The 27531-nt window shown below is 39.7% G+C and overlaps 1 protein-coding gene across 1 annotated transcript in view; it reads left to right on the forward strand.

The window, feature by feature from the left end:
- Positions 1-27531, forward strand: part of SYNE1 (spectrin repeat containing nuclear envelope protein 1) — a 363177-nt gene that overhangs the window by 193226 nt on the left and 142420 nt on the right. The window contains exons 76-87 of the mRNA XM_058172424.1: positions 2918-5078; positions 5952-6289; positions 7587-7731; positions 8406-8624; positions 11105-11367; positions 12035-12200; positions 12734-12889; positions 19578-19730; positions 20589-20771; positions 21516-21653; positions 22689-22875; positions 23048-23187. Of these exons, the coding sequence (XP_058028407.1) occupies positions 2918-5078; positions 5952-6289; positions 7587-7731; positions 8406-8624; positions 11105-11367; positions 12035-12200; positions 12734-12889; positions 19578-19730; positions 20589-20771; positions 21516-21653; positions 22689-22875; positions 23048-23187 (4249 nt within the window). The remainder of the gene's footprint in view (positions 1-2917; positions 5079-5951; positions 6290-7586; positions 7732-8405; positions 8625-11104; positions 11368-12034; positions 12201-12733; positions 12890-19577; positions 19731-20588; positions 20772-21515; positions 21654-22688; positions 22876-23047; positions 23188-27531) is intronic.

Raw genomic sequence — 27531 nt, forward strand, 5'->3', positions numbered from 1 at the left:
CCAGGCCTGCCCCTCCCTTCCTTCTGTTACCTCCGTCTATCAAGTCTTCTGACGCGAGGGTCACTCCAGTCTGCAGCTGTTGGCAATTGATCTCCCTCAGGCTCACATGCTGTGGAGGAGGGGGAGGGGTCTAGTTGCTCCATTTGCCTGGGTATGGAGCCAGAGCTGGGGGCTGGAGATACTTCCTCCTCTTCAGCCTGTCTGGGCATGGAGCCAGGGCTGGGGCCGGGAGGCATACTAGGACATTCCTCCGTGTTCGGAAGCAGATAAGAAGGCCCCGGCTGTGGTGAGATCGGACGAGACACAACACTTCCACATGTCACCAGAGGTAGGAAAACCTGGCAATCACTCTCCTTAACTGAGATGGGGCTGGCAAGGTTAGTTCTGTCAAGGGCATAACTCTTTTGTACAAGCTCCTTTACAAAAGATTCCTAGAGCTGGGAGGTAGCAGGACAGGGAAGCTGTGGTGAGATAGTCCAAATAAGAATCACATCCAAAAGTACTAGCTCTCTCTTTATTGTAAAGTCACATGAACAGAATCTTGCAAGTCTGAAAGTACATCTCTCCCCTCTTCCCCTTGCCTTTACAGTCCAAGAAACTAGAGGTGGTCCCTTCTGAGATGTATGCAATGCCTTCATTACTTCTGCAGGCTCTACTGCCTCTTATGTGACCATTGCCTAGTTTGCGACTCTTCCTCCCTTTTCCCTTCCTCCCTTTTCCCTTCCTCCCTTTCCCGAGGTCATTCTCATATCCCATGACAGGAGCTGAACCTTTACCTACCGTATCTCTAATCCTATGAATCACATAATTCACGAGACTAAAGATCTGGTGGCATTTAAGAAGCTGGGTATAATCCTTCTGACTCCTCTTCCAGACTGGGGATCAGTTATCAGGGCTAGAAGAGGGATAAGAGAAATCAGGGAGTTATCTCTAGACCTGCAGTCCCACAAACTGATTCTTGTGGCTTTCTTTCTCACATGTCATCATGTAGCCTATCACTACCCTGAACAGTTTTTATTTAGTTTGATCCACCCTTCTAGCAGGCAAATATTGTGGAAGAATATCTGGATTGTTCTACTGACCAAAACCAGAGTGACCCAATGTGCCTTGGCTGATTAAGATTGGGATAAAGGCAACAGCACAAGGATTCAGGGAAAAGGCAATTTGTTAGGAGATGTTCATTCTGTAGCTATGGACTAATAGGAAAAGGACCCTATTGTCCCATGCCAATCTCCAGCATTCCTTTTATTAATCACACGGACCTCTTAACTTTTTTGTACTTTCTATACACAGATCTATATTTCAAAATAAACTTTGCATAGTTCTGTTGTAGAGTTTCAGATGAGTAGAGTCAAGAAGACAAAAAAAAGGGTGCTTCTCCTTCCAACAACAGATGAGCTCCTGAGTGTAGTGACTCATTGGAATGAATTTCATTAATAAATTAATTCGTTTCTTCCTTTTCCAACTCTAAGGTGAACACTTGATGCTGTAATGGTGAAATTATATGTGCGTTTAATATTATGAACTCTGCAGGCACATGTTGTAAGTCAAAACATACACAGACATAGTACTTTGCAATAAGAATCAGTTAATAGAATAGAACAGAACAGAACAGAACAGAACAGAATAGAATTCTTTATTGGCCAAGTGTGATTGGACACACAAGGAATTTGTCTTGGTGCATACGCTCTCAGTGTACATAAAAGAAAAGATACATTCGTCAAGAATCATAAGGTACAACATGATAGTCATAGGGAACACATAAGCAATCAAATCATACTAGGAAACAGTCAATATATATCGTAAGGATACGAGCAACGAGGTTACAGTCATAAGTGGGAGGAGATGGGTGATAGGAACGATGAGAAGATTAATAGTAATGCAGACTTAATAACTAGTTTGACAGAGTTGAGGGAATTATTTGTTTAGCAGTGTCGTGTCCCACTCCTCCGCTGACGGCTGGGTCAGGGAAATCCGAATCAGGCGTGCCTCTGCAGCTCTGCCAAAGTCCTAGCAAAGTCCTCAAGGCAGGCAGGAGACCAGAAAGTGACTTCAGCAAGATATGTTCGACTTTGCCTGACTCAGAGACTGCCAGAAAGCAGATCCTTTATATAGGCCATGGGGTGTGGTTCCATGACTCAGCACTTATCCAGGCCTGCCCCTCCCTTCCTTCTGACGCCGCCGCCTATCAATTCTTCTGACGCGAGGGTCACTCCAGTCGGCAGCTGTTGGTAATAGACCTCCCTCAGGCTCACATGCTGTGGGGGAGGGGGAGGGGTCTAGTTGCTCCGTTTGCCTGGGCATGGAGCCAGGGCTGGGGCCGGGAGGTGCTCCCTCCTCCACAGCCTGTCTGCATGGAGCCAGGGCTGGGGCCGGGAGGCATACTAGAACATTCCTCAGCTTTCGGAAGCAGATAAGAAGACCCCGGCTGCGGTGAGAGCGGGCAAGACACAACAAGCAGAATGATGGCGTTCAGGACAAAACTGTTCTTATGTCTAGTTGTTCTGGTGCGCAATGCTCTATTGTGTCGTTTTGAGGGTAGGAGTTGAAACAGTTTATGTCCAGGATGTGAGGGGTCTGTAAATATTTTCATAGCCCTCTTTTTGACTCGTGAGTATACAGGTCCTCAATGGAAGGCAGGTTGGTAATATTTATTTTTTCAGTTCTAATTATCCTCTGAAGTCTGTGTCTGTCTTGTTGGGTGGCAGAACCAAACCAGACAGTTATAGAGGTGCAGATGACAGACTCAATAATTCCTCTGTAGAACTGGATCAGCAGCTCCTTGGGCAGTTTGAGCTTTCTGAGTTGGCGCAGAAAAAACATTCTTTGTTGTGATATATATATGATGAAAATGTTTTCTCTAAAACTTGCTCTGTAATAGAAATGTTTACTATGCATTGTTGTATTTCCTTAACAGATCTGATGCTGAGAGTACAGCTACACATCTTGAGGCTTTGAAAAAGTTGTCAGTGGCTCTGCAGGATAAACAGCTTGCTCTTGAAAACTTAAAGGAACAGAGGCAAAAAGTGACTGAACATCTAAATTTGGATGATAGAGAACTAGTCAAAGAACAGTCAGGATACTTTGAGCAGTGCTGGGTCCAGCTGGAGGACCAAGTCAAGAGGAAAATACAGCTGTCTGTCACCACATTACAAGAGTTGAGTGTTGTGCAAGCCAAACTTCAAGAATTAATGGAGTGGGCAGAAGAGCAGCAGCCTAGCATCTCTGAAGCTCTTAAACACAGCCCGCCTCCTGAGCTGGCTCAAAATTTTCTCATGGATCACCTCACCCTTTGTAGTGAAGTAGAAGCCAAGCAGCTTGTTTTGAAAACATTAATAAAGGAAGCTGATAGAGTGAAAACTAATTTAGGTCTTAATGAAAGACAAATGCTTGAAAAAAGTCTATCAGATGCCCAAAATCATGTGGATTTCCTTAGTGATCTGGTTTGGCAGAGAAGAAAGCACTTAAATAAGACATTATCTGACAGGACTCAGTTCTTCCTAGCAGCTCTTCAGGCCATGAATCAAATTAAACAATATGAGAAAAAGGTAATATTCCATGAGCATATCTGTCTGCTTCCAGAAGATGTGAGCAAACAGATCAGGTCTTGTAAGAGTATACAAGCCAGCCTTAAGGTTTACCAGAGTGAAATCTCTGGACTGTGGTCTCAAGGGAGGAACCTTATGAAGGAAACAACAGAACAAGAGAAAAGTGAAGTGTTGGATAAACTGCATACGCTGCAAAACATGTATGATACTATTTTACAAAAATGTGGCCAGCGATTAATGGATCTGGAAAAACATATCGTTTCTAGGAAATACTTTAAAGAAGATTTAGATAAAGCATGCCACTGGTTAAAGCAATGTGATATTGTTTCATTCCCAGAAATCAATTTAATGAATAGTAACACAGAACTTTATTCTCAATTAGCTAAGTATCAGCAGATTCTTGAAGAGTTTCCTGAATATGAAAATCTTTTGTTGATAGTTCAACAAGATGGCCAGGAAATTTTACCATCACTTAATGAAATGGATCGATCCTATCTCGAGGAAAAACTCAGTGCCTTGCCGCAACAATTTAATATGATCATTGCTTTGGCTAAAGATAAATTCTGTAAAATCCAAGAAGCAATTACAGCCCGTAAAGAATATGCATCATTAATTGAACTGACAACAAGGGCCCTGTCTGAAGTGGAAGATCAGCTTGTAAATTTGCGTAAAACCCCCTCTGCTCTTACAGCTAAAGAGGTTGTGTCACTTATGGAAGAATACAAAAACGTCCTAAGCGAAGTCATAAGCCTTGGCAGTGCAGTAGATGAATTAAACCAGAAGAAGGAAGCTTTTCGAAGCACTGGTCAGCCATGGCTACCAGAAGAGATGTTAACGCTTGCTACGCTCTATCACAAATTAAAAAGGCAGGTAGAACAGAAAGTTAGCCAATTAGAAGACATGATGGTGGCTTATCAGGAACATGAAGAAATGTGTAAGCAGCTTGAGATGAAACTAAATTCCATAAAAGAAAAAGAAGCAGAAGTGAATGAAGAAACCCTCCCAGCTGAGGAAAAGCTAAAAATGTATCATTTCCTAGCTGGTAGTCTTCAGGATTCTGGAATCCTTTTGAAACACATTGCGGAACATCTTGAAGGACTTTCTTCCCAGCTTGACCCATCTGTTCATGAAGGAGCTGATCGTCAAGTGCGAAATTGGCAGGAGATGCTGAAGGTATTGCACACAACCATTGGGGATAAAGTGGTGGAGTGTGAAAACAGGCTGGTAGAGAGCATAGATTTTCAAACTGAAATCTGTCGCTCTCTGGATTGGCTGGGACGCATCAAAGCAGACCTGAATGAACCATTAAACATGGATGCAAAACTGAACAGCATTCAAGAAGAGATTCGCAAGGTTCAGATCCAACAGGAAGAAGTACAATCCAGCCTAAGGATAATGAGAGCACTAAGCAATAAAGAAAAGGAGAAATATATGAAAGCCAAAGAACTGGTTCCTGTGGACTTGGAAAACAGCCTTACTGAGCTCTCTGAACTCAACAGTGAAGTCCAGGAAGCAATACAAAAGAGGCAGGTCAGTATGTCCTGCATTCCTATTGTTAATTATTTACCACAGTATAATGGATGTGGAATACAATTCTGTTCAGGCTACATTTCAGTGATATATAGGTGCCAGATCTTCAGTATAATCTAAAGCAAAAAAGTTGACGTAAAGATTAAAAATGCATCAAATTGTTGCTCTAATTCTGCACCTTAAACCTAGAAAACAGAACAGAATAGCAGAGTTGGAAGGGGCCTTGGAGGTCTTCTAGTCGAACCCCCTGCTCAAGCAGGAAATTCTATTCACATAAATTTGAGTAAATCATTGTTACACATAGACCTTTTTTTTTTCCATCAGAGGAGGTAATGACATCTCTACTGTGCGAAATATGACAACTTCATAGATTGCACTTCTGAAAATTCTTGCCACAAGATTTTTTGTTATCAGATTCCTGAGATAACACTTTAATATATTTTTCTTACCCCTGTTTTTACTATGGAATAAAGGTCAATACCAGCCCAATAATTTTACAAGCTTGTTTCATAGGTTGCATGCTCTAGGATCACACCCTTGATTTAGGACATCAAGAAAGCTTTTAATTACTTAGAGGAGAAAAGGAAATATGTTTGAATGGCAGTTTCTACTTTGTGGTCTTGGACATCCATGGATTTCTTTCAGGATCTTAAACATCTGTTGGAATGTTAATGGATTTGTTTAGTGAATCAGACAGATAGCTATACATACAATTAGATAAATGTTCCCTTTATGAATGGATACAATATCCTAATGTATAGTATTCTGGAATAATTCCAGTTTACATACCCTGCATTACCTTGAATTAGTATTATTGTTGTTGTTATTATTCATATATGTTGTTTGTGTTGTATTATTTTGTTTTGTTTTCAGGAAAATTTGACTAAGTTATACAGTCTTTGCCAAAGATACTACCAAGTTTCCCAGACTGCTAGCAACTGGCTTGAAGATGCTCAGGTATTGCTCCAATTTGCACAAAGCGGCCTTGATACAGAGAATTCAGAAGAAAACCTAAGAAACCACACAGAATTTTTTAACACTGAAAAACAGTTCCGACTCCATTTGAAAGAAGTAAAGATGCTTGTGTCTGACATGGAGCCATTCATTCAAACCTTCAGAAAAGAAGATCTGGAGCAGAAAGTGAGGGCTTTAGAAGATAAGAGCATAGAAATAGAACAAGAAGAACAATGTCAGAAAGAATTATTACAAAGGTACCTTTTTATTCATTCTATTTCAGCCCTGTGTTTTTCAGTGCACACAGAAATAACATGTACAAACCTACCCTGTTTCCCCGTAAATAAGACATCCCCTGATAATAAGCCCAATCGGGCTTTTGAGCACGTGTGCTAAAATAAGCCTCCCCCGAAAATAAGTCCTCCCTGAAAATATTTAAACACAGAGCTGGAAATTAGGTAAGATGGCAAGAGGAGCCCCATCTTGCTCCACATGCCCCCAAATAATAAGACCTTCCCGAAAATAAGGCCAAGCACTTATTCCGGGGTTCAAAAAAATAAGACAGGGTCTTATTTTCAGGGGTACAGGATATCTTGATGGAACCTTCACAGACCTGGATCTTCACAGATATATAGTATGCAAGCACATGCCTGCTTGCACACACACACACAGTATATATATGCACAGTACACTGTAATTAGTTTCTAGGAAGAGAGTATGGACACACAGATGCTTAACACATTATTTTATTAAAAGGAAAAAAAACCTAAAATCTGCTATGGCCACTACTGATAAAGGGATCAGTGAGAATTTAAAAAACCATGTTTATACATTCTTCTCCAACCTTGGTTCATTATATAAAATACTGTGTTAAATAAATGATCCAGTAAATAATTGAAATGGGTTGCCTTAAAAATGATACAATAGAATAAAATGATGTAATTCAGTTGGGAAAAGGGCGAATGATGCCATGAGCTTCTTCATAAAGTATTTCTGGGAGATCTCTTACTAGTTGCATCTTCTTGCAGATTTTAAACCCAGTTTTTGCTCTTGGTTACAAGTCCAATATTTTAAAATATAATTGTTCATAGATAGGCATCTATCTTTATTTTCAATTTTTCCACTTACATCTGAATGCTCAGCCACTGTAATAATAACTGCTTTCTGCATCACTGTTCAAAAGACATTTTACTGGAAATACTCGCAGCATTTTCTGTTTTGGGACACCATTACAACTTTATCTGAATTACAAACCTCTCTCTCTCTCTCCCAAAGGTAGATTTAGAGTTCATATCTTCCTGCTGGCTAATATAATTTATTAGAATCCTATGAACTCAGTTAGAGACTAAGCATGGCAAAATATCACATTGTTAATTTTTTTCCCATCAAATTAAACCATTTAAAGATTCTGCCTAAATGTTGGCCTTTTAGTTTAATGGCAAGAATATTTGTTAGCAATAACAAGATATTTTATTTTTATTTATTTATCTGCAATACATTCTAAGATTATAATTTGTATAACTTATGACTTTTTATTATATTTAATATGTCAAGATGTGCTTCCCAGTGGCAAGAATACCAAATAGCAAGACAACACATCATTGACTTGATGAATGAGTCTGAAAAGAAATTATCAGAATTTTCTGTAGCTAAAACTTCTTCCCAACTGGAAGCAGAAGAAAAATTAGTATCACATAAGGTAAAGTTTTAAAAGTCATTTTTTTCTAGTTAAATCACAAATATTTGTGTACTGGATTTAGGGGTTTGTGGAATAAAAAAGGGCTGTTCTCTAAGAGATGATTCTAAAAAACTCAGAGTTGATTAAATTTATGATATGGTTTTACCATTCCATAAATTGCATTTTTCAATACCAGAGTTTTATTTCTAGGCAAGTGAAAACATTTCAGTACTGATTTTACTGATTTTATTTTAAAATCAAATATGTTCTTTCACGATTCCACTGCTCTTTCACAGTTGCAAAAAATATTGTTTCATACTTGCTTGTAATATTTTGAACACTATTCAGTAAAATTACTATTAATTTACTATTTAAGCCGAATAGTTTATAATATGAATAATACATATTACATTGGAACATGAATACACAAAAACACATTTGCACATCTGTGTCGATCCACCTATACTACTCATCTATTAACACATATAAAAACAGTGGGTGTTTCTGTGTATAGTAAAACTTACATCTTGCTAGTATAAACTTTACATGTAAATATTATGTCTAATGAAAAGAGGAATTCTAATATTTCAGCAAAGGGTATATTCGTTTTGATTCTGCTATAATGCATAAATATTTGCTTGAAATTTTAAAGCTGTTTTGTGAAACAGGACAGATAATTTCCTTTGCTTTTTCAGTCTCTAGTCTCTATGGTGAACTCTTTTCATGACACAATCACTTCACTGGAGGAAAAGGCATCTATTCTGGAGAAAACAGGCAATATAGCCAGTAAGGCAACCATAAGTCGGTCCATGACAACTGTCTGGCAGCGGTGGACCAGACTTAGAAGCATTGCCCAAGAGCAAGAAAGAATTTTGGAAGAATCAGTGCAGAAATGGAATGTATTTGATGATAAGGTATAAGGATCAAGTTTATTCAATGTCTGTAAATATTCTTAGTAGCCATTAATGCATCGTATCGGCACATTGCATTTATAAAGTTAACATTCAAACTGTTTTATCCAATATTGCCATTTTGCTAACTGCAGTCAAGGCATTGACCATCAGCATTTTCCTGATATTTTATTTTGGTTCTGAGCTCTTGATGCAGAAAGGGGTATAGAGGTATGCAGAAAGCTAATTTTAGGAAGCTAAGACTGGTACTCTGAGTAGTTTTAACAGAAATACTTTCTGCTATTGCAACACATCCATTGTTTTGAGTCTAAATGTTACATTGAACAAATAGGAAACAAAGAAATGCTTTAATGCATTAAATAAGTAGTAAATTCCACTTAACAAGTAGGACTCTGAACTAAAGAAACTTAAATTTCAGAACGTTCATATGATTATTTCAATCTTTTCATGTCCTATGATCAGATCAGGCATGCCATTCAACATGGTCCTTGTTATTGTGTAGACCAGCTTCTCTCAACCTTTTTACCATGGAAGGACTCTTAAAATAATGTGCAGGACTTGAGGAAACTCTGCATAAAAATCACCCACCCCAAAGTTTCACAAAACAATTGGCTTCTAATCTGTACAATCCACCTTTTATAATGTTTATAGCAATAACAAAGTGGCAGATTGGCAGCTGAATCACAGCAGGTAAAAATTTCCTATATATATACATATACATATACATATACATATACATATACATATACATATATATATATATATGTAGGTCTTTGGTTATTCGGGTTTTCTCCCACGTAAAATTGGAAGTGTCTTGGCGACGTTTCGACGAAGTCTCATTCATCATCTTCAGAGCACAGCCAAGCTCCCACCCAATCAGTTCAAACCCCCACTAGCAGTTAAAAAGAATAGAATAGAATAGAATAGAATTTTTTATTGGCCAAGTGTGATTGGACACACAAGGAATTTGTCTTGGTGCATATGCTCTCAGTGTACATAAAAGAAAAGATACGTTCATCAAGGTACAACATTTACAACACAATTGATGATCAATATATCAATATAAATCATAAGGATTGCCAGCAACAAGTTATAGTCATACAGTCATAAGTGGAAAGAGATTGGTGATGGGAACTATGAAACGATTAATAGTAGTGCAGATTCAGTAAATAGTCTGACAGTGTTGAGGGAATTATTTGTTTAGCAGAGTGATGGCCTTCGGGAAAAAACTGTTCTTGTGTCTAGTTGTTCTGGTGTGCAGTGCTCTATAGCGTCGTTTGAGGTAGGAGTTGAAACAGTTTATGTCCAGGATGCGAGGGATCTGCAAATATTTTCACGGCCCTCTTCTTGATTCGTGCAGTATACAGGTCCTCAATGGAAGGCAAGTTGGTAGCAATTATTTTTTCTGCAGTTCTAATTATCCTCTGAAGTCTGTGTTTTTCTTGTTGTGTTGCAGAACCGAACCAGACAGTTATAGAGGTGCAAGTGACAGACTCAATAATTCCTCTGTAGAATTGGATCAGCAGCTCCTTGGGCAGTTTGAGCTTACTGAGTTGGCGCAGAAAGAACATTCTTTGTTGTCCTTTTTTAATGATGTTTTTGATGTTAGCTGTCCATTTGAGATCTTGCGATATGATAGAACCTAGAAATTTGAAGGTTTCTACTGTTGATACTGTGTTGTCAAGTATTGTGAGAGGTGGAAGTATGGAAGGGTTTTTCCTAAAGTCTACCACCATTTCTACGGTTTTGAGTATGTTCAGTTCCAGATTGTTTCGGTTGCACCACAAGGCTAGTCGTTTGACCTCTCGTCTATATGCGGATTCGTCCGCATATAGACGAGAAGGAATATTTTCAGATAGACGAAAAGGAAGAAACAGCTGCAATCACACATTGCTCCCAGAAGCACGAGGCTGAAGCCTGAAGATGACGAATGAGACTTCGTCGAAACGTCGCCAAGACACTTCTAATTTTACACGGGAGAAAACCCGAACAACCAAAGACCTATATATATATATATATATATATATATATATATATATATATATATATATATATATATATATATATATATATATATATATATATATATATATATTCCAACCTTCTAACCAACAAAGTTCCCCATGTAAGTTTTAAGTAATATAACTTTAATAATATATATATTTATAAGTATCTCTTTAGAAATAGATACTATCAGTGTTTCCATGCAATCTTCCTGCTACACTGTCAGGCCATTAATATATCAAAGGGCAAAGCTTTGCCTTAGATACTTTGTCTTAAAGTCAGACTATCCTCTCCAAAGAAAATTAGTGAAGATTTTGATATCCCATGGGTATTGTTCGAGCATAATGTGTATATATTGAATTTGAGAATATTATAGATTATAATGTTACGTGTGTGTGTGTGTGTGTGTGTAGTTATCATATCTTTTTTTTAAAAATAATAGATTGGGGATTTTTTTTGCTTAAAATTGTTATCTTTAGATGCAAAAGGCAACAGAGACGCTTGATCAGCTGCACGAACGGTTACCAGAGGGCTCAGTAGAAAAAGCTTCAAAGAATGAACTTCTGGATCTTCTAGATTATCACAGTAATTTCATACTAGAGCTCGAGCAGCAGCTGTCATCTTTGGGTCTCCTCAAGCAGCATTCTTTTAGTTTGCTCCAAGGTATAGAAATAACAGCTAGTTCCCAGGAACAAATGCCCATCATGCAAGAAATCAAAGCAATGCAAGACCGATGTCATAAGTAAGAAAACATTTTATATTTCTGTGTTCTCCTTAAAAGCAGAACAGGGAGAAGAGTGGAACATGCAGCGTTGATGTCATGTTCCATTCTACAACTTGTAACACACACCCAAATCTGCTTTAGAATTTTGACAAATTTGGAAGGCAGTGGTTCAGGAGGGGGGAAAAAAGAAGAAAAATCGTCTGATTACATAAATGTGCTTTCATAACATTGGGTTTACTTCAGTGTGCAAATATAGTTATCAGACCATAGCTGTATTTTTCCACTATTGCTGAATGTGAGAGTTATTCAAAAGTCCTGTACAAGTGATTACTTGAGCTTGCCCTTTGCTTAGCAATCTACTGCTAGGAATAAATGACAAGATATTGCAAAGGGAGAAAACTGCCAATTTTAATTCACTGTCCCCCATACTTACCTCAGGCCCATTTGCCAAATATTGTAGAATCTAGAATAATTTTGATAGAAAAAATTAATGGTTAAAACATAGCATTATGATCCTGCCTATTAAATAACAATAGCAATTATAGTAGTTGTTATATTACAACCCTAAAATAAAATTTCATCCCTGTTACATATTTTCTGTTTTGTAAATTACACTGATTGCAGTAATATTTTCAGATGTTATATAAGATGAAATATACGAATTAACATCTAAACATTTTTAAAGCATGCAACAGAAGGTGAAAAAAAGTGAGAAAATGGTTAAACAAGAATTAAAGGAACGTGAAGAAGTAGAAAAAGAGATTAATAAAGTAAAAACTTGGATACAGGAAGGAAGAGAATATTTATTAAATCCTACAATAGACAGTGATACTCAACTTGAAAAACTTCAGGTATGCCAAACATATACCAATTAATGAATACAAATTCATGCTGTGAATAAATGAAAGCAATATGTGTATATCTATAGAATGCTATAATATGTTTCTGTACAAGCTACAAAACATACACTCACTTTAGCAGCACATATATTAAAATCTGTAACTATATCTTAGAACATACCTCAAAAATTAATAATTCACCTAAAGAACTATTTTAATAATGGAGAGAACCAGTAATGTATGTCACAACATTCTGGCACAACAATTTCTATTCATTTTGTTCTTTTTCTTCTTTAACAATCACAGGATGCTATAGTCTTCTATTGTGACTAACCCAATGACTATGGGTTTATGGGAATATTACTATGCATAAATATCAGTGCAGAATCCATACTGCGATCTGTGAAAGGCTTAACACAGTGGTCTGAGCACAGTGACAGCCAATTAAAAATACTTTGTAATTGTATCAAAATTTATTTCTATGCCAGATTTAATGTGAAACAAGCCACATTGTATGTTTCTTTTTTGTCCTCCATATACTTTAGACGCTCCTAAATGATGCCACTATGCACCGTCAAGCAGTTGAGAAAATGGCTGAACAGCAGCAGAATAAATACTTGGGACTTTATACCATTCTACCTTCTGAGCTGTCTCTTCAGTTAGCAGAAGCAGGCTTGGCGCTAATAAATATACATGAGCAGGTAAAAATTATTTAACATGACAATTTTACAACAGGTTTCAGTGCTAAAATTCCACAAGAGTCACTGAACTGAGCTGTAGCGGTAAATTAATGAATGCAAAAGTAACAAAATCATCTATATCACATAACTATCATCTACTTCCCACTATTCCATTGCAACCATAAATATGGTGGCGATCCATGTTAATGCTTAATAGAATAGAATAGAATAGAATTTTATTGGCCAAGTGTGATTGGACACACAAGGAATTTGTCTTGGTGCATATGCTTTCAGTGTACATAAAAGAAAAGATACGTTCATCAAGGTACAACATTTACAACACAATTGATGGTCAATATATCAATATAAATCATAAGGATTGCCAGCAACAAGTTATAGTCATACAGTCATAAGTGGAAAGAGATTGGTGATGGGAACTATGAAACGATTAATAGTAGTGCAGATTCAGTAAATAGTCTGACAGTGTTGATGGAATTATTTGTTTAGCAGAGTGATGGCCTTTGGGAAAAAACTGTTCTTGTGTCTAGTTGTTCTGGTGTGCAGTGCTCTATAGCGTCGTTTTGAGGATAGGAGTTGAAACAGTTTATGTCCAGGATGCGAGTGATCTGCAAATATTTTCACGGCCCTCTTCTTGATTCGTGCAGTATACAGGTCCTCAATGGAAGGCAGTTTGGTAGCAATTATTTTTTCTGCAGTTCTAATTATCCTCTGAAGTCTGTGTTTTTCTTGTTGGGTTGCAGAACCGAACCAGACAGTTATAGAGGTGCAAATGACAGACTCAATAATTCCTCTGTAGAATTGGATCAGCAGCTCCTTGGGCAGTTTGAGCTTACTGAGTTGGCGCAGAAAGAACATTCTTTGTTGTCCTTTTTTAATGATGTTTTTGATGTTAGCTGTCCATTTGAGATCTTGTGATATGATAGAACCTAGAAATTTGAAGGTTTCTACTGTTGATACTGTGTTGTCAAGTATTGTGAGAGGTGGAAGTATGGAAGGGTTTCTCCTAAAGTCTACCACCATTTCTACGGTTTTGAGTGTTTTCAGTTCCAGATTGTTTTGGTTGCACCACAAGGCTAGTCGTTCGACCTCTTGTCTATATGCGGATTTGTCATTGTCTCGAATGAGACCAATCACTGTTGTGTCATCTGCGAACTTCAGTAGCTTAACTGATGGATCATTGGAGATGCAGTCATTGGTATACAGAGAGAAGAGAAGTGGGGAGAGCACACAGCCTTGGGGGGGCCCTGTGCTAATTGTACAGGTATTTGATGTGATCTTGCTTAGCTTCATCTGCTGCTTCCTGTTTGTTAGGAAGCTTGTGATCCACTTACAAGCCTGTTCCGGTACCTGTAGCTGGATTAGCTTAGTTAGGAGAATGTCTGGAATGATAGTATTGAATGCTGAACTAAAGTCTACAAAAAGGACCCTTGCATAGGTCTTTGGAGACTCAAGATGTTGTAGGATGTAGTGCAGAGCCATATTAACAGCATCATCTGTTGATCTATTTGCTCGGTATGCAAATTGCAAGGGGTCTAACAGCGGATCCGTGATGGTTTTCAGGTAGGAAAGCACTAGCCTTTCAAAGGTTTTCATGACTACAGATGTTAAAGCAACTGGTCTGTAGTCATTCAGTTCCTTGATGGTGGGCTTCTTCGGCACTGGGATGATGGTAGAGCGTTTGAAGCAAGAAGGAACATAACACATCTCTAGTGATTTATTGAAAATATGGGTGAAGGTGGGGGCCAATTGGTCAGCACAGACTTTTAAGCAAGAAGGAGTTATCTTGTCTGGGCCTGGAGCTTTTCCTGGCTTTTGTCTGTGAAATAGGTCCTGCACTTCCTTTTCTGTGATCACTAGGGGTTGTGAACCCAATGAAATGGGGTCAGTTGTAGGAGGCTTGGCTGTTGTTGCTGTGTCTGAGATGGAGGTTGTGGAGATAGGTGGCTGTAGTTTCCTTTCAAACCTGCAGTAAAACTCATTCAGGTCATCTGCCAGTTGTTGATTACCTTCAGCCTGGGAAGGAGGTTTGCCATAGCCGGTGATATTTTTAAGAGTTTTCCACATGTTTGCTGGTTCATTTGCTGAAAACTGATTCTTTAGCTTTTCAGAGTAGCTTCTTTTTGCTGCTCTTATCTCCCTTGTTAGTGCATTTCTGGCCTGATTGTACAGCATTTTATCACCTTTTCTGTAGGCTTCCTCTTTGGAATGTCGTAGCTGCTTAAGTTTAGGTGTAAACCAAGGTTTGTTATTACTGTGTATTCGCAAGTTCCTTGTAGGTACACATAGGTCTTCACAGAAGCTGACATATGATGTTACAGTATCTGTGAGTTCATCCAGGTCTGCAGAGGTATCTTTAAAAATATTCCAATCAGTACAGTCAAAACATGCCTGTAGCTTTAATTTTGATTCCTCCGTCCAGGTTTTCACTGATTTAATTATTGGTTTTGTGGCTTTAAGTCTTTGCCTGTAAGCAGGTACAAGGTGAATCATGCAATGATCAGAGTGTTCTACAGCTGCACATGGTAAAGACCGATAGGCATCTTTTAGTGTTGTGTAGCAATGGTCTAGAGTATTCTTGCCTCTGGTGGGACAATTGACATGCTGAAAGTATTTTGGTAGCTCTTTCCTTAAGTTTGCCTTGTTTAGATCTCCCAAAACAATGGCCAGTGAATCAGGGTGTTTGGCTTCAGCCTCCATGATTTGGTCAGCTAGAGTTTGTAATGCCTTGTTTACACAGGCTTGTGGTGGGACATAAACAGCAATTAGAAGAAATGAGGAAAATTCACGAGGCGAATAGTAAGTTGATAATTAGAGTCTCTAAATTGTTGTCACAGAATTTGTAAATTATATTAAAATCTTGACACCAGTTTCTATTAATATATAGGCATAAGCCTCCTCCTTTCTTTTTACCAGATGTTTCTGGAATCCTGTCTGATCGTTCAATTTGAAATCCTGGAATGTTCAGGCTGCTATTTTCAATTGATTCATTTAACCAGGTTTCAGAGAAGCATAGGACTGCTGAGTTGCGAAAATCAGAATAGTATTTGTTTAAGAGGAGTATTTTATCCATCTTATTTGCAAGTGAGCGTATATTTGTTAGGAAAATTGAAGGCAGAGGAGTTTTAATGCGAGTTCTTAGCCTGATTAAGATCCCAGATCGTTTACCTCTTTTCCTTCGTTTCCGTCGTTTGGTTTTTTTAGTAATCCATGGCTCCGTGGGAATTGCCTCCTCCTGTGTTAGAATCTCCTCCGTGTTTGTAAAGACAGGCGGGGGTGAGATTAAAGAAAGCTGCTCCTTAAAGAAATGTTCCTTAATTTTTAGCAGATGGTCTCGTGAGTAGGAAATCCATAGTGAGTCACAGAGAACAATTAGAAATAAAGAAACAATTAGAGAGCATTTCACCGAGGCAGCCTTCGTCGGCGCCATCTTGGAAGCTAGATAATAAAGCTCTCTACCTCTGTAGTATGTATTTCCTTGAAACCAAAGACTATGCATACTTTTTATATATAAAGTTAACCTGTGGTATGGTTAGACATACCACCATCATTTTATATATATACTATATATACACCCAGAATGCACAGCCATGAATCATATGGGGAGGAAGGAGGAGATAGCACAGCTCTAGAGCAATCTCTTTTCCTATATCTAGAAATACGAAATAGAATCTCACTGAGTTACCTTGGATAATAATTCATCCTATCTCACAGGGCTAGTGTTAAGAAACATTATAGAAAATATTCTATGTTCCATAGAATTTCTATATTCATAGAAAAACCTCATTATATATTTTCTCTGTTCTATTTTAGTTTGTATTACTATGTTTGTACGTATGTATGTATGTATATCAGTGGTGAATTTCAAATTTTTTTACTACTGGTTCTGTGGGTGTGGCTTGGTGGGCGTGGCAGGGGAAGGATACTGCATTTCCTCCTAATCAGCTAGGACTCAGGAGGCAGAGAATAGATGGGGGCGGGGGCAGGGATGAAATGCTCCCAGTTTGGACTGGATCGGCTGATCCGGTAGCAATGGCGGCGGGTGGTTCAGAGAACCGGTAGCAAAAATCCCTCCTCCCCCCCCCATGCCCAGCTTAGCCACGTGATCATCAGAGCCTTTTTTTTTTTACTTTTAAAAGCATTTTTTAAACAACCTCTTCAGCTGAAAAATAGGCAAAAAATAGGAGTGTAGGCATAAAAATGGGGGGGGAGGGTTTCATGTGAGAGAGAGAGAGAGAGAGGAAGGAAGGAAGGAAGGAAGGAAGGAAGGAAGGAAGGAAGGAAGGAAGGAAGGAAGGAAGGAAGGAAGGAAAGAGAGAGAGAGAGAAAGAAAGGGAAGGAAGGAAGGAAGGAAGGAAGGAAGGAAGGAAGGAAGGAAGGAAGGAAGGAAGGAAGGAAGGAAGGAAGGAAGGAAGAGGGAGGGAGGAAAAAGGAAAGGAAGGAAGGACTACAAACCTGGCATTAGATGCAGCTTCAGAAGATAATCCAGGGCTGGAAGAGACCTGGAGGTCATCTAGTCCAACCCTGCTCCAGAAAGACATTGTTAGTGAGTTTCTGTCTTTTGATGCCCCAGTCACATAGCCACGCCCACCCAGTCACATGATCTCCCCCACCAAACCACACCCACAGAAACGGTAGAAAAGAAATTTAGATTTCACCACTGGGCAGAGCCAGTCAGAGGTGGTATTTACAGGTTGTCTGAACTACTCAAAATTTCCACTACCGAGTCTCCAGAAATGGTCAGAACCTGCTGAATACCACCTCTGATATGTGTGTGTGTGTGTGTGTGTGTGTGTGTGTTGAAAATAATACAAACTAAAATACAACAGCGAAAATGAAATAGTTAACAGAAAAGCTAAAACTACAATAAAAAAGAGAAGATAATAGAAAAAAGAGAAAGATAAGTAATAATATAAAGGTATAAAGAAGTAGCTTCTGATAGTCTTCACAGCAGTTATAACTACAATTATATTTTAACCTCTTACACTCTACATTATAACTCTCTTCCATCTATAATTTATCCTGTCTAATCATCAAAATCATAAATCACAAGTTGATTTTCTTCATTTTAACGCCAAAAAAACCCCATAAGGTTTTCAGGCACCAAAACATGTAGATGTTGTCCTTTCTGTAATCAAAGAAGTCAGTCTGTCAATTTCATCAATCATTCTTCCATGAAGGGCGATGTTGAATCTTCCCATTTTTGTGCATGTTTGTTTGTTTGTTTGTGTAACTTATATGCTATCCATCTTACCTGGAGATGACTCTAGGTGGCTTACTATCATTAAAAACCAATTAAAACAACACATAATAACATTAAATTACTTGAAAATTAACAAGATGGTAAGAAAAGGAGCAAGATGCACCAGGGTAGGAGGTGGGGTCTTAATCCGTGAGCTCATCTCCAGAATGATGTATCTTCATTGGGGACCCAGGTCAGTTGGCAAAGCAAGGTCTTCAGGCCCTTTTGGAAGACCAAAAGGCTGGGTCTGGCTCTTACCTTGGGGGGCACAATGTTTCAAAGGGCAGGAGCCACAGCAGAAAAAGCTCTTCTCCTGAATCCCACCAGCCAGAATTCCTTCATAGATGAGGTCCACAGTGCATAGTAATACATAGTATTACATAGTATATGTAATACATAGTATATGTAATAGTCTCTTGATGCGGGTGAAGGAGGAGAGTGCAAAAGTTGGCTTGAAACTCAACATTAAGAAAACTAAAATCATGGCATCCGGCCCTCTCAATTCCTGGCAGATAGATGGTGAAGAAATGGAGGTAGTGACAGATTTTATTTTCCTGGGCTCCAAGATCACCGCAGATGGAGACTGCAGCCAAGAAATTAAAAGACGCTTGCTCCTGGGGAGGAAAGCTATGGCAAATCTAGACAGCGTGCTAAAAAGCAGACACATCACCCTGCCAACAAAAGTGTGTAAAGTCAAGGCTATGGTTTTCTCAGTTGCAATGTACGGCTGTGAAGGTTGGACCATAAGAAAGGCTGAGCGCCAAAGAATTGAGGCCTTTGAACTCTGGTGCTGGAGAAGACTCCTGCGAGTCCCTTGGACTGCGAGAAGAACAAACAAGTCAGTTGTAGAGGAGATCAACCCTGACTGCTCTTTAGAAGGCCAGATCCTGAAGATGAAACTGAAATACTTTGGCCACCTAATGAGAAAGAAGGACTCACTGGAGAAGAGCCTAATGCTGGGAAAGATTGAGGGCAAAAGAAGAAGGGGACGACAGAGAACGAGGTGGTTGGATGGAGTAACTGAAGCAGTAGGCATGAGTTTAAATGGACGCCAGAGGATGGTAGAGGACAGGAAGGCCTGGAGGAACATTGTCCATGGGGTCGCGATGGGTCGGACACGACTTCGCAACTAACAACAAATGTAATAGCATATCTTACAATAAACTTCCATGGCTTTTTTTCTGTTTATACTGTCCCAAAAGGAAAAAAATCTGTCCTCAATTGAATATTAATAAGTTATTATTTCTGATAGAATAGAAAAACACACCAATAATCTCTAAATTGTAATATTTTGTATTCATTATTGTATTATAAATGTTTGTGGCTCTATCAATATGTTCTAGTAATGTAATTTTTCTGATTTAAGAAACATCATCACATTGTCTTTGATATATGCACTGTAAAATTTGTTTCCTACCTTTTTTTAATTTGATTTTTTTCATTTGGCAGATTGAAGCCAAAGTAAAAGAAGCTCAGCAGCACAAAACATTAAATCAAGAATTTAACCACAAAATTCAAGATGTAGCCAAAGAACTTGATTTAATTCAACTGAAATTGAAAGAGAAGACAAATAATATAACACAAGCTAAAAGAGATCAAAAGGTAAAATATTTTGTTTAAAATTTAATTTTCCTTATTTAAGAATGTGATAGAATTAAAACTATTTTTTATAAGATTAGAACATTAGAACATGCCTTTTTCTATGAATTCTGACTGAAATGTTGAGACGCAGCAGTTGTCAGAACCACAGTTTCAGTAAGCTACAACTTTATGAGGTAGTCTAGTATGAAGTAGTTTTAATCATGATGGATTAATATGTGGATCAGTAGTGCATATGCGCAGAGGCGTCTGGCTGGGTGGGCGGAGCCTCCTGCCACTGCCGCTACCAGTTCACCCGATCTGGGGCGAACCGGTAGCAACCCACCACTGATTTGGATGCCTCATCACTTGTAGGAACCGCTGAATGTGTGTAGTAGTACAGATACTCCTTGGTTAACAGTGGTAATTGAGATTGGGAACTTCATTACTAAGTGAAACAGTTGTGAAGTATGACATCACACAAATGCATTGACTTACAATGGCAGTTCCAGCAGCCTTTATTAGATGAATCCATCACAGTCATTTGGCACGGTGGCATATAATCGACATTTGTGACTTCTTGCTGGCTTCCCCACTGACTTTGCTTGTCAGACATTTGCAAATGGCAATCATATGGGATGTGTGATACAATTACAAACTAGATGCCAAACACCCTTGCATTCTTATGCCATAAATGGACTATAGGTAACAATAAAACATCATGCTTATCCTTTCACCATGTGTAATTCAAAAAAAAAAAAAAAGAACCTAAGCAGCTTGACAAAATAAAGATCGTGAAAAAGAACAAAGGTGACATTAATTCTGAATAAAAATAACTTTTCACCAGTTTTCTTATAAGTAAAATATTCTCCTTTACTACAGAACCTGGATGAAGAACTGGACAGCTGTAACATAAAGCTTCTGGAACTTGAGGCAGCTGTCCAAAGCTTTGCAGAGCAGAATCCTCAGCTAGGTAAACAGCTGACTGGCAAAATTAATAAACTGACAGAATTCCACCAACAAATAATTAGGGAAGCGGAATACAGGGCATCCAAGCTAAATCAGGTATGACATCATATTGGACCAATACGTTCTGAAGTTTTATCATTCGGAGTATGTTCTGTTTAGTAGAGCAAAGTCTTTGTGTAGGACTCAAATTCTGTAAATGATTCCCTATTCTGTTTTTACAAAGTTCATTCCTAATTATTTTATTTTCCTTCTTTTTTTTTAAGAAAAGCCTGTCCTTAATTAATGCAAATATGTGACCAATACATCTGAGTTACCAGGAATTATTAAAATTATGATTATAATGCATAGCAATGTGAAAACACAGCTGTCACCCTAGATTTTTTGGTATGGCACCCAGCGTCACTGGAACCATCATGCTCAGTTTATGCCACAATCTTTCAACTTCGATTTTCAGATCTTGATATTTTGTGTTCTTCTCCAATTCTTTTGACTTCTATTCTATTATTCTACTATCTCCTGATATTGCCATACCCATTATCCACACTTTCTTCTTCTCAACCATAGTTAAATCTAACATTCACACAAGTATATTTTCACCCACCAATGTCAATGTTTTGTATATACCAGATTTGAATACTTGAAATATAATTATGTAAAACACATGCATAATATGCATATTTTCAATACATTAATTTTAATGTAAGTTGTTTAGTAGAATAATACTCCACTTGAGAAATGTAAATATTAAAGAACTTAAAGAATTGAATTTATGATTATACTAAGGCAGATCTAAGTCCTGTGTATATTTGCTCTTCAAATGTATTGATTTTTTTTTTGCAGGCTGTTTCTCATTTAGATGAATATAATGAAATGCTAGAATTCATACTAAAATGGATTGAAAAAGCTAAGATTTTATTACATGGTAACATAATGTGGAATTCTGCTACTATACTTCGCAATCAGTTTATGTCTCATCAGGTAATAGCCCACAGACCTTTTTTATTTTTTACTAATAGCAATAAACATGAGAATTGCTGCATCAAAAAAGTTATAAACAGAAGTTTTCAATCCCAAACTATAGTATTTTTACTGTATCTCTTAATGCAAGTGAGATTTATTTTGCTTGGCACCAACCATCAGTGAAGTTTCTGTCCTAACTTATGTGTAGGGTTATGTAATATGTAACTGTCAAATGATTTGGCTTTCTTGAATTACAAACCATTAAGGTTGGTTTTTTTAATACCTTGGGTATGTATTTATTTATTCATTCATCAAAGTTACATTGCAACCCATCTCATGGAAAGTGACATGCGTTTTGCATTAGCTGAAGTTTTCAGTTATTCTTCAGTTACTCTTCAACTCCATGTAGAGCATTATAGTAGTGTAATCAAGAGGTGACTAGGGTATACGTGACTATGAAAAGAGCTTTCCAGTCTATGAACTGGTACAACTGGCACACAATACAAAGTTGTACAAAGGCCCATTTAGCTACAATTGCCACCTGCTGTTTGAGCAGGAGTTGTGAGTTCAGGAGAACCCCAGCATTGCACAGCAACTGTGTCTGAGGCAGTGCAACCTTGCCATATGGAAATTGTTTCCAAAATCTATTCAGTATATTTCAATAAACTGTACAATAGACGTCTCCCAAAGCATATGTTCAAGCCATTCTTAATATTTTTTTTCCCTGAAGACTGGGTGATTAGGCTTTTCTAGGCAATGATTGGCCTAGTAAGGAAAGCATGATATCTCATACATCCTTGATCACGGACTGCAAGTGATCTATATACAGTAGTTTCATAGAAATATTGCATATTTTAAAAGATTAATGAAAAGCTACTAAGAAGCTTTGTCGAGATCAGTCTTTTCATGTAGTGGAAATTCCAAGTTGCTAATTTACTTAGAATAATCTACCGTAAAAATTATTTTGAGCATTTGAGATCTAGAATTAATAACGTTTAGCTCATTTTTGCAAAACACATAGTAGCATTGCTTATGTATGCTCAATGTTTCTAGCATTTGCTTTTGGAAATGGAATCATTGAAGCCAAAGGTTCACGCAGTCCAAGTTTGTCAGAGTGCTTTACGGATCCCTGAAGAAGTTCTCACTACTCTACCGATATGTCATGCAGCTCTTAGGCTGCAGGAGGATGCCAGTCATCTACAGCACACAGCTATCCAACAGTGCAATATAATGCAGGCAAGTGCATGTTAAAATAAGACTCAAATTAATACATGACTATGCTATACTTTCCTATTACAAGATTGCAACTTTGCCCTCCTCATTTTAGGTGGTGATTGTAATGATGAAGCTATGTTAATGAAGTAGTTGTCTTATTTTACAGGCTCAATTATCTATTCTTTCTCTCTAGGAAGCAGTAGTACAGTATGAGCAATATGAACAAGAGATGAAACATCTGCAGCAAATGATAGAAAAAGCCCATCATGAGATTCAAGAGAAGCCCATATCAACAAGTAACATCCAAGAATTGGAAGCCCAGATTTCATGCCACGAGGTATTACAACTGAGTTCCAAGGCTGACTTTTGTTTTTTAAATGCTAAAAATTACTTTGCTTTGCTTTCCTATCTCATCATTTTGACTTTTTTCCACAATAGGTAGTTGAAATTGGTAACAGTTCTTAATATAGCTGCTATAGCCCCATTCACCTGAGTCCATTTTTGGTGATCAGTTGTCTTCTAGATTCCTTATTTTAGATCCTGAGAGTTATATCCTACTCACTTTTAATTGTCCTTAGGGATATTAGATATACTTTTAGAGAAACAAGTTTATAACACATAGCAAATTCTGTAATGTGCCATAATGGATTTATTGGTCTCCATTTTTGGTGCACCATCTTCTATATTTTAATGTTATCAGTTGTCTCTCCCTATACCACTGTTATTATTTATTTTTGTCAAGCATGTATTTTATGACAGATACAAGTGTAAAAATAATTATAAACACATGTAAAAGGTATGAATAAAAGAAAAAATTAGGACAGGGATGTAGGCACGCTGGTGTGCTTATGCACGACCCTTAATTGTTATATTAATATAACAATCTTTTCTTATAAAGATATAAATATCTTCAGACAAATTCTAATCACTCTATATTATCAAAAATTGGATAAATAACAGTCAAGGGTTTACTTACACAGGAATTTATTTATTTATTTTCCTTTCTCTTTTTCTAATACATGGGGTTTTCTTTCTTAAAGTACCCGGTTTTTCAGAAACACAGAGCAAGAAATAATAATAATAATAATAATAATAATAATAATAATAATAATAATAATAATAATAATAATAATAATAATAATAATAATAATAATATTTTAATTTATAGACCGCCCTTCTCCCGAAGGACTCAGGGTGGTTTATAGCCACTATAAAAACAGAAAACAACACATACAATGCTAAAAACAACCCTTAAAAAACTTATTCAAATGGCCAATTTAAAATACAGTATCAACCCTATAAAATTAAAAATTTAAAAACCCATATTTAAAAATTCAAGCCAGTCCAGCAAGGCAGAATAGATAGGTTTTAAGTTCGTGGCGAAAGGTCCTGAGGTCAGGTAGTTGTCGAAGTCCAGGGGGAAGTTTGTTCCACAGGGTAGGAGCCCCCACAGAGAAGGCCCTCCCCCTGGGGGCCACCAGTCGACATTGCTTGGCTGACGGCACCCTAAGGAGTCCCTCTCTGTGAGAGCGCACCTGTCGCCGGAAGATAGACGATGGCAGTAGACGGTCCCATAGGTATCCCGGTCCTAAGCCATGGAGCGCTTTAAAGGTAGTAACCAACACCTTGAAGCGCACCCGGAAGACAACAGGTAGCCAGTGCAGTCTGCGCAGGATAGGTGTTACGTGGGAGCTCCGAACTGCTCCCTCAATAACCCGCGCAGCCACATTCTGGACTAACTGGAGTCTCCGGGTGCTCTTCAAGGGGAGCCCCATGTAGAGAGCATTGCAATAGTCCAAGCGAGAGGTAACGAGAGCATGAGTGACCGTGCATAGGGCATCCCAGTCCAGGAATGGGTCCAGGAATGGCGGATCAGGCGAACCTGATAAAAAGCTCTCCTGGAGATGGTCGTCAAGTGGTCTTCAAAAGACAACCGCCCATCCAGGAGCAAGTTGCGCACCCTCTCCATCAGGGCCAATGACTCGCCCCCAACAGACAGCTGCGGCTGCAGCTGACTGTACCGAGGTGCCGGCATCCATAGCCACTCCGTCTTGGAGGGATTAAGCTTGAGCCTGTTCCTCCCCATCCAGACCCATACGGCTTCCAAACACCGGGACAGTACTTCGATAGCTTCGTTGGGGTGGCCTGGGGTGGAAAAGTACAGCTGCGTATCATCAGTGTACAGTTGGTATCTCACCCCAAAACCACTGATGATCTCACCCAGCGGCTTCATATAGATGTTGAACAGGAGAGGCGAGAGAATCGATTCCTGTGGCATCCCACACATGAGGCGCCTCGGAGTCGATCTCTGCCCCCCTGTCAACACCGTCTGCGTCCGGTCAGAGAGGTAGGAGGAGAACCACCGATAAACGGTGCCTCCCACTCCCAAACCCTCCAACCAGCGCAGCAGGATACCATGGTCGATGGTATCGAAAGCCGCTGAGAGGTCTAATAGGACCAGGGCCGAGGAATAACCCTTATCCTTGGCCCTCCAGAGATCATCCACCAACGCGACCAAAGCCGTCTCCGTACTGTATCCGGACCGAAAGCCGGACTGGAACGGGTCTAGATAGACAGTTTCATCCAGCTACTGGGGTAGCTGATGTGCCACCGCACTCTCTACAACCTTCGCCGTAAAGCGAAGATTGGAGACTGGACGATAATTTCCTAAAACAGCGGGGTCCAGGGAAGGCTTCTTGAGGAGAGGTCTCACCACAGCCTCTTTCAAGGCTGCAGGAAGGACCCCCTCCCGCAAAGAAGCATTTGTAATCCCCCTGAGCCAGCCTCGTGTCACCTCCTGCGTGGCCAGCACCAACCAGGAGGGGCACGGGTCCAGTAAACGTGGTGGCATTCAGTCTTCCCAGCAACCTGTCCATGTCCTCGGGAGTCACAGGGTCAAAACTATCACAAACAGTCTCAACAAGACGGGTCTTGAAACTCTCGCCTGGATCTAACCAATTTTGATCCAATCCGTCCCGAAGCTGAACGATTTTATGGTATAGATAACTGTTAAACTCCTCGGCACGCCCTTGTAATGGGTCCTCCCGCCCTTCCTGTTGAAGGAGAGAGCGGGTCACCTGAAACAGGGCGGCTGGGCGGTTATCTGCCGACGCAATGAGGGAGGAAACGTAGGAACGTTTCGCATCCCTCAATGCCACTAGGTAGGTCCTATTATAGGACCTAACTAGTGTCCGGTCAGACTCAGAACGGCTGGATCTCCAAGCACTCTCTAGGCGTCTTCTCCGGCGTTTCATCTCCCTCAGCTCCTCGGAAAACCAAGGGGCTGGTTGAGACCGACGCCGGGTCAGAGGCCGCAAAGGCACGACACGGTCCAAAGCTCCAGCCACGGACCCGCAGCAAGGAGCCAGGTACATGATCAACAAGCCCACTGAGTCCTACGACCCCACTTCACATAGAGGGATTCACACCCAGCTATCTGAGGCACAGTGGTCTCCCTCGGTTCTAGACTCTCCTTAATAATAACCGCCACCCCGCCACCCCTACCTTGGGCCCTCGGTTGATGGAATGCTCGGAAACCTGGTGGGCACATCTCTACTAGGGGAACCCCCCCTTCGGTGCCCAACCAGGTCTCCCTAATGCCCATAACGTCCATGGTCCCCTCCTGAATTAGATCTGAAATCTAACAAAGGGGGGCTTTGTTAACCACGGACCTTGCATTACATAACATCAGCCGAAGGCCCAAGTCCCGAGTACTCTGGCCACTCGGGGAACGGGAAAATTCTGGGGGGCTGGAGCACGCGATCACTCTCAAATAGCGAGGGCGTACCCCCGAAACCTGATGTGCCCCCCCTTCCGCCATATCTGCCTCTCCCACTTACCGTATTGATAACACAACCCTGATAAACTGAGACAAAACCCTCCCCCGGCACCTTCGGACCTGTTAAATTACCGCCGCGAACACTTGCTGGACTTGGCTCCCTACCTGACGGGTTTCCCCCCCATCCATCCTCCCCCCCCAACCCAGACCCGTCAATTCCCATACTCCCCTTAAAATTCCCATTAAAACTCCCCTTAAAAAACGATTAAAACAGTTTGTTAAAAATCCCCTAAGCCTCCTATTTTTAGCATGCCACCTCTTGGGGTTCCAAAACCCGTCCTCAAGGTGGGCCCTCGATAACGTAGAGGGCCAAACCCGCGCAAGAGGGGAATCTCGCAGAGCAAGAAGGTCAGTTGCTGAAAATGTCCGCATGATGAAAAAAACCCGGCGAGCAGACCCATCTTGGACGGTCAGGATATCTCCGGGTGGGAAAGATGATGGAAATCAGTCTCAGTCTCAGGCAGCAGATGGAATAGTCACCGCCTTATCCAGTCACTCGGCACCATAACAGGTCACCCCCATCCCCACCGAGCCTCGAAAATTGCGGCCACTCATTTGGCCGCTGATGGCAACAGTCTGAGGCTCAATGATGTTCTATGGGGACGGGTGGTCCATGGGGGGGAAGGGGAAGGGGAGTCCTCCAAACTCATGGACTCCATGGGCTCCACCTGGGCTCCACCTGGGGGCACTCCGTGGCTCGGATCTTCATCATTGACATCATCGGAGGGGGGGGGAGGGCAAAATTTGGCAAAAGAAAAATTGTTGGTGGACTTTGTTCAGGGACAAATAGCTATCTTCTCCCTACTCCCTTTGCTCACTATCTCAGTTCAGTTTTCTATTCAG

This window comes from Ahaetulla prasina, chromosome 1 (assembly GCF_028640845.1).
Source record: "Ahaetulla prasina isolate Xishuangbanna chromosome 1, ASM2864084v1, whole genome shotgun sequence".
Lineage (NCBI taxonomy): Eukaryota > Metazoa > Chordata > Lepidosauria > Squamata > Colubridae > Ahaetulla > Ahaetulla prasina.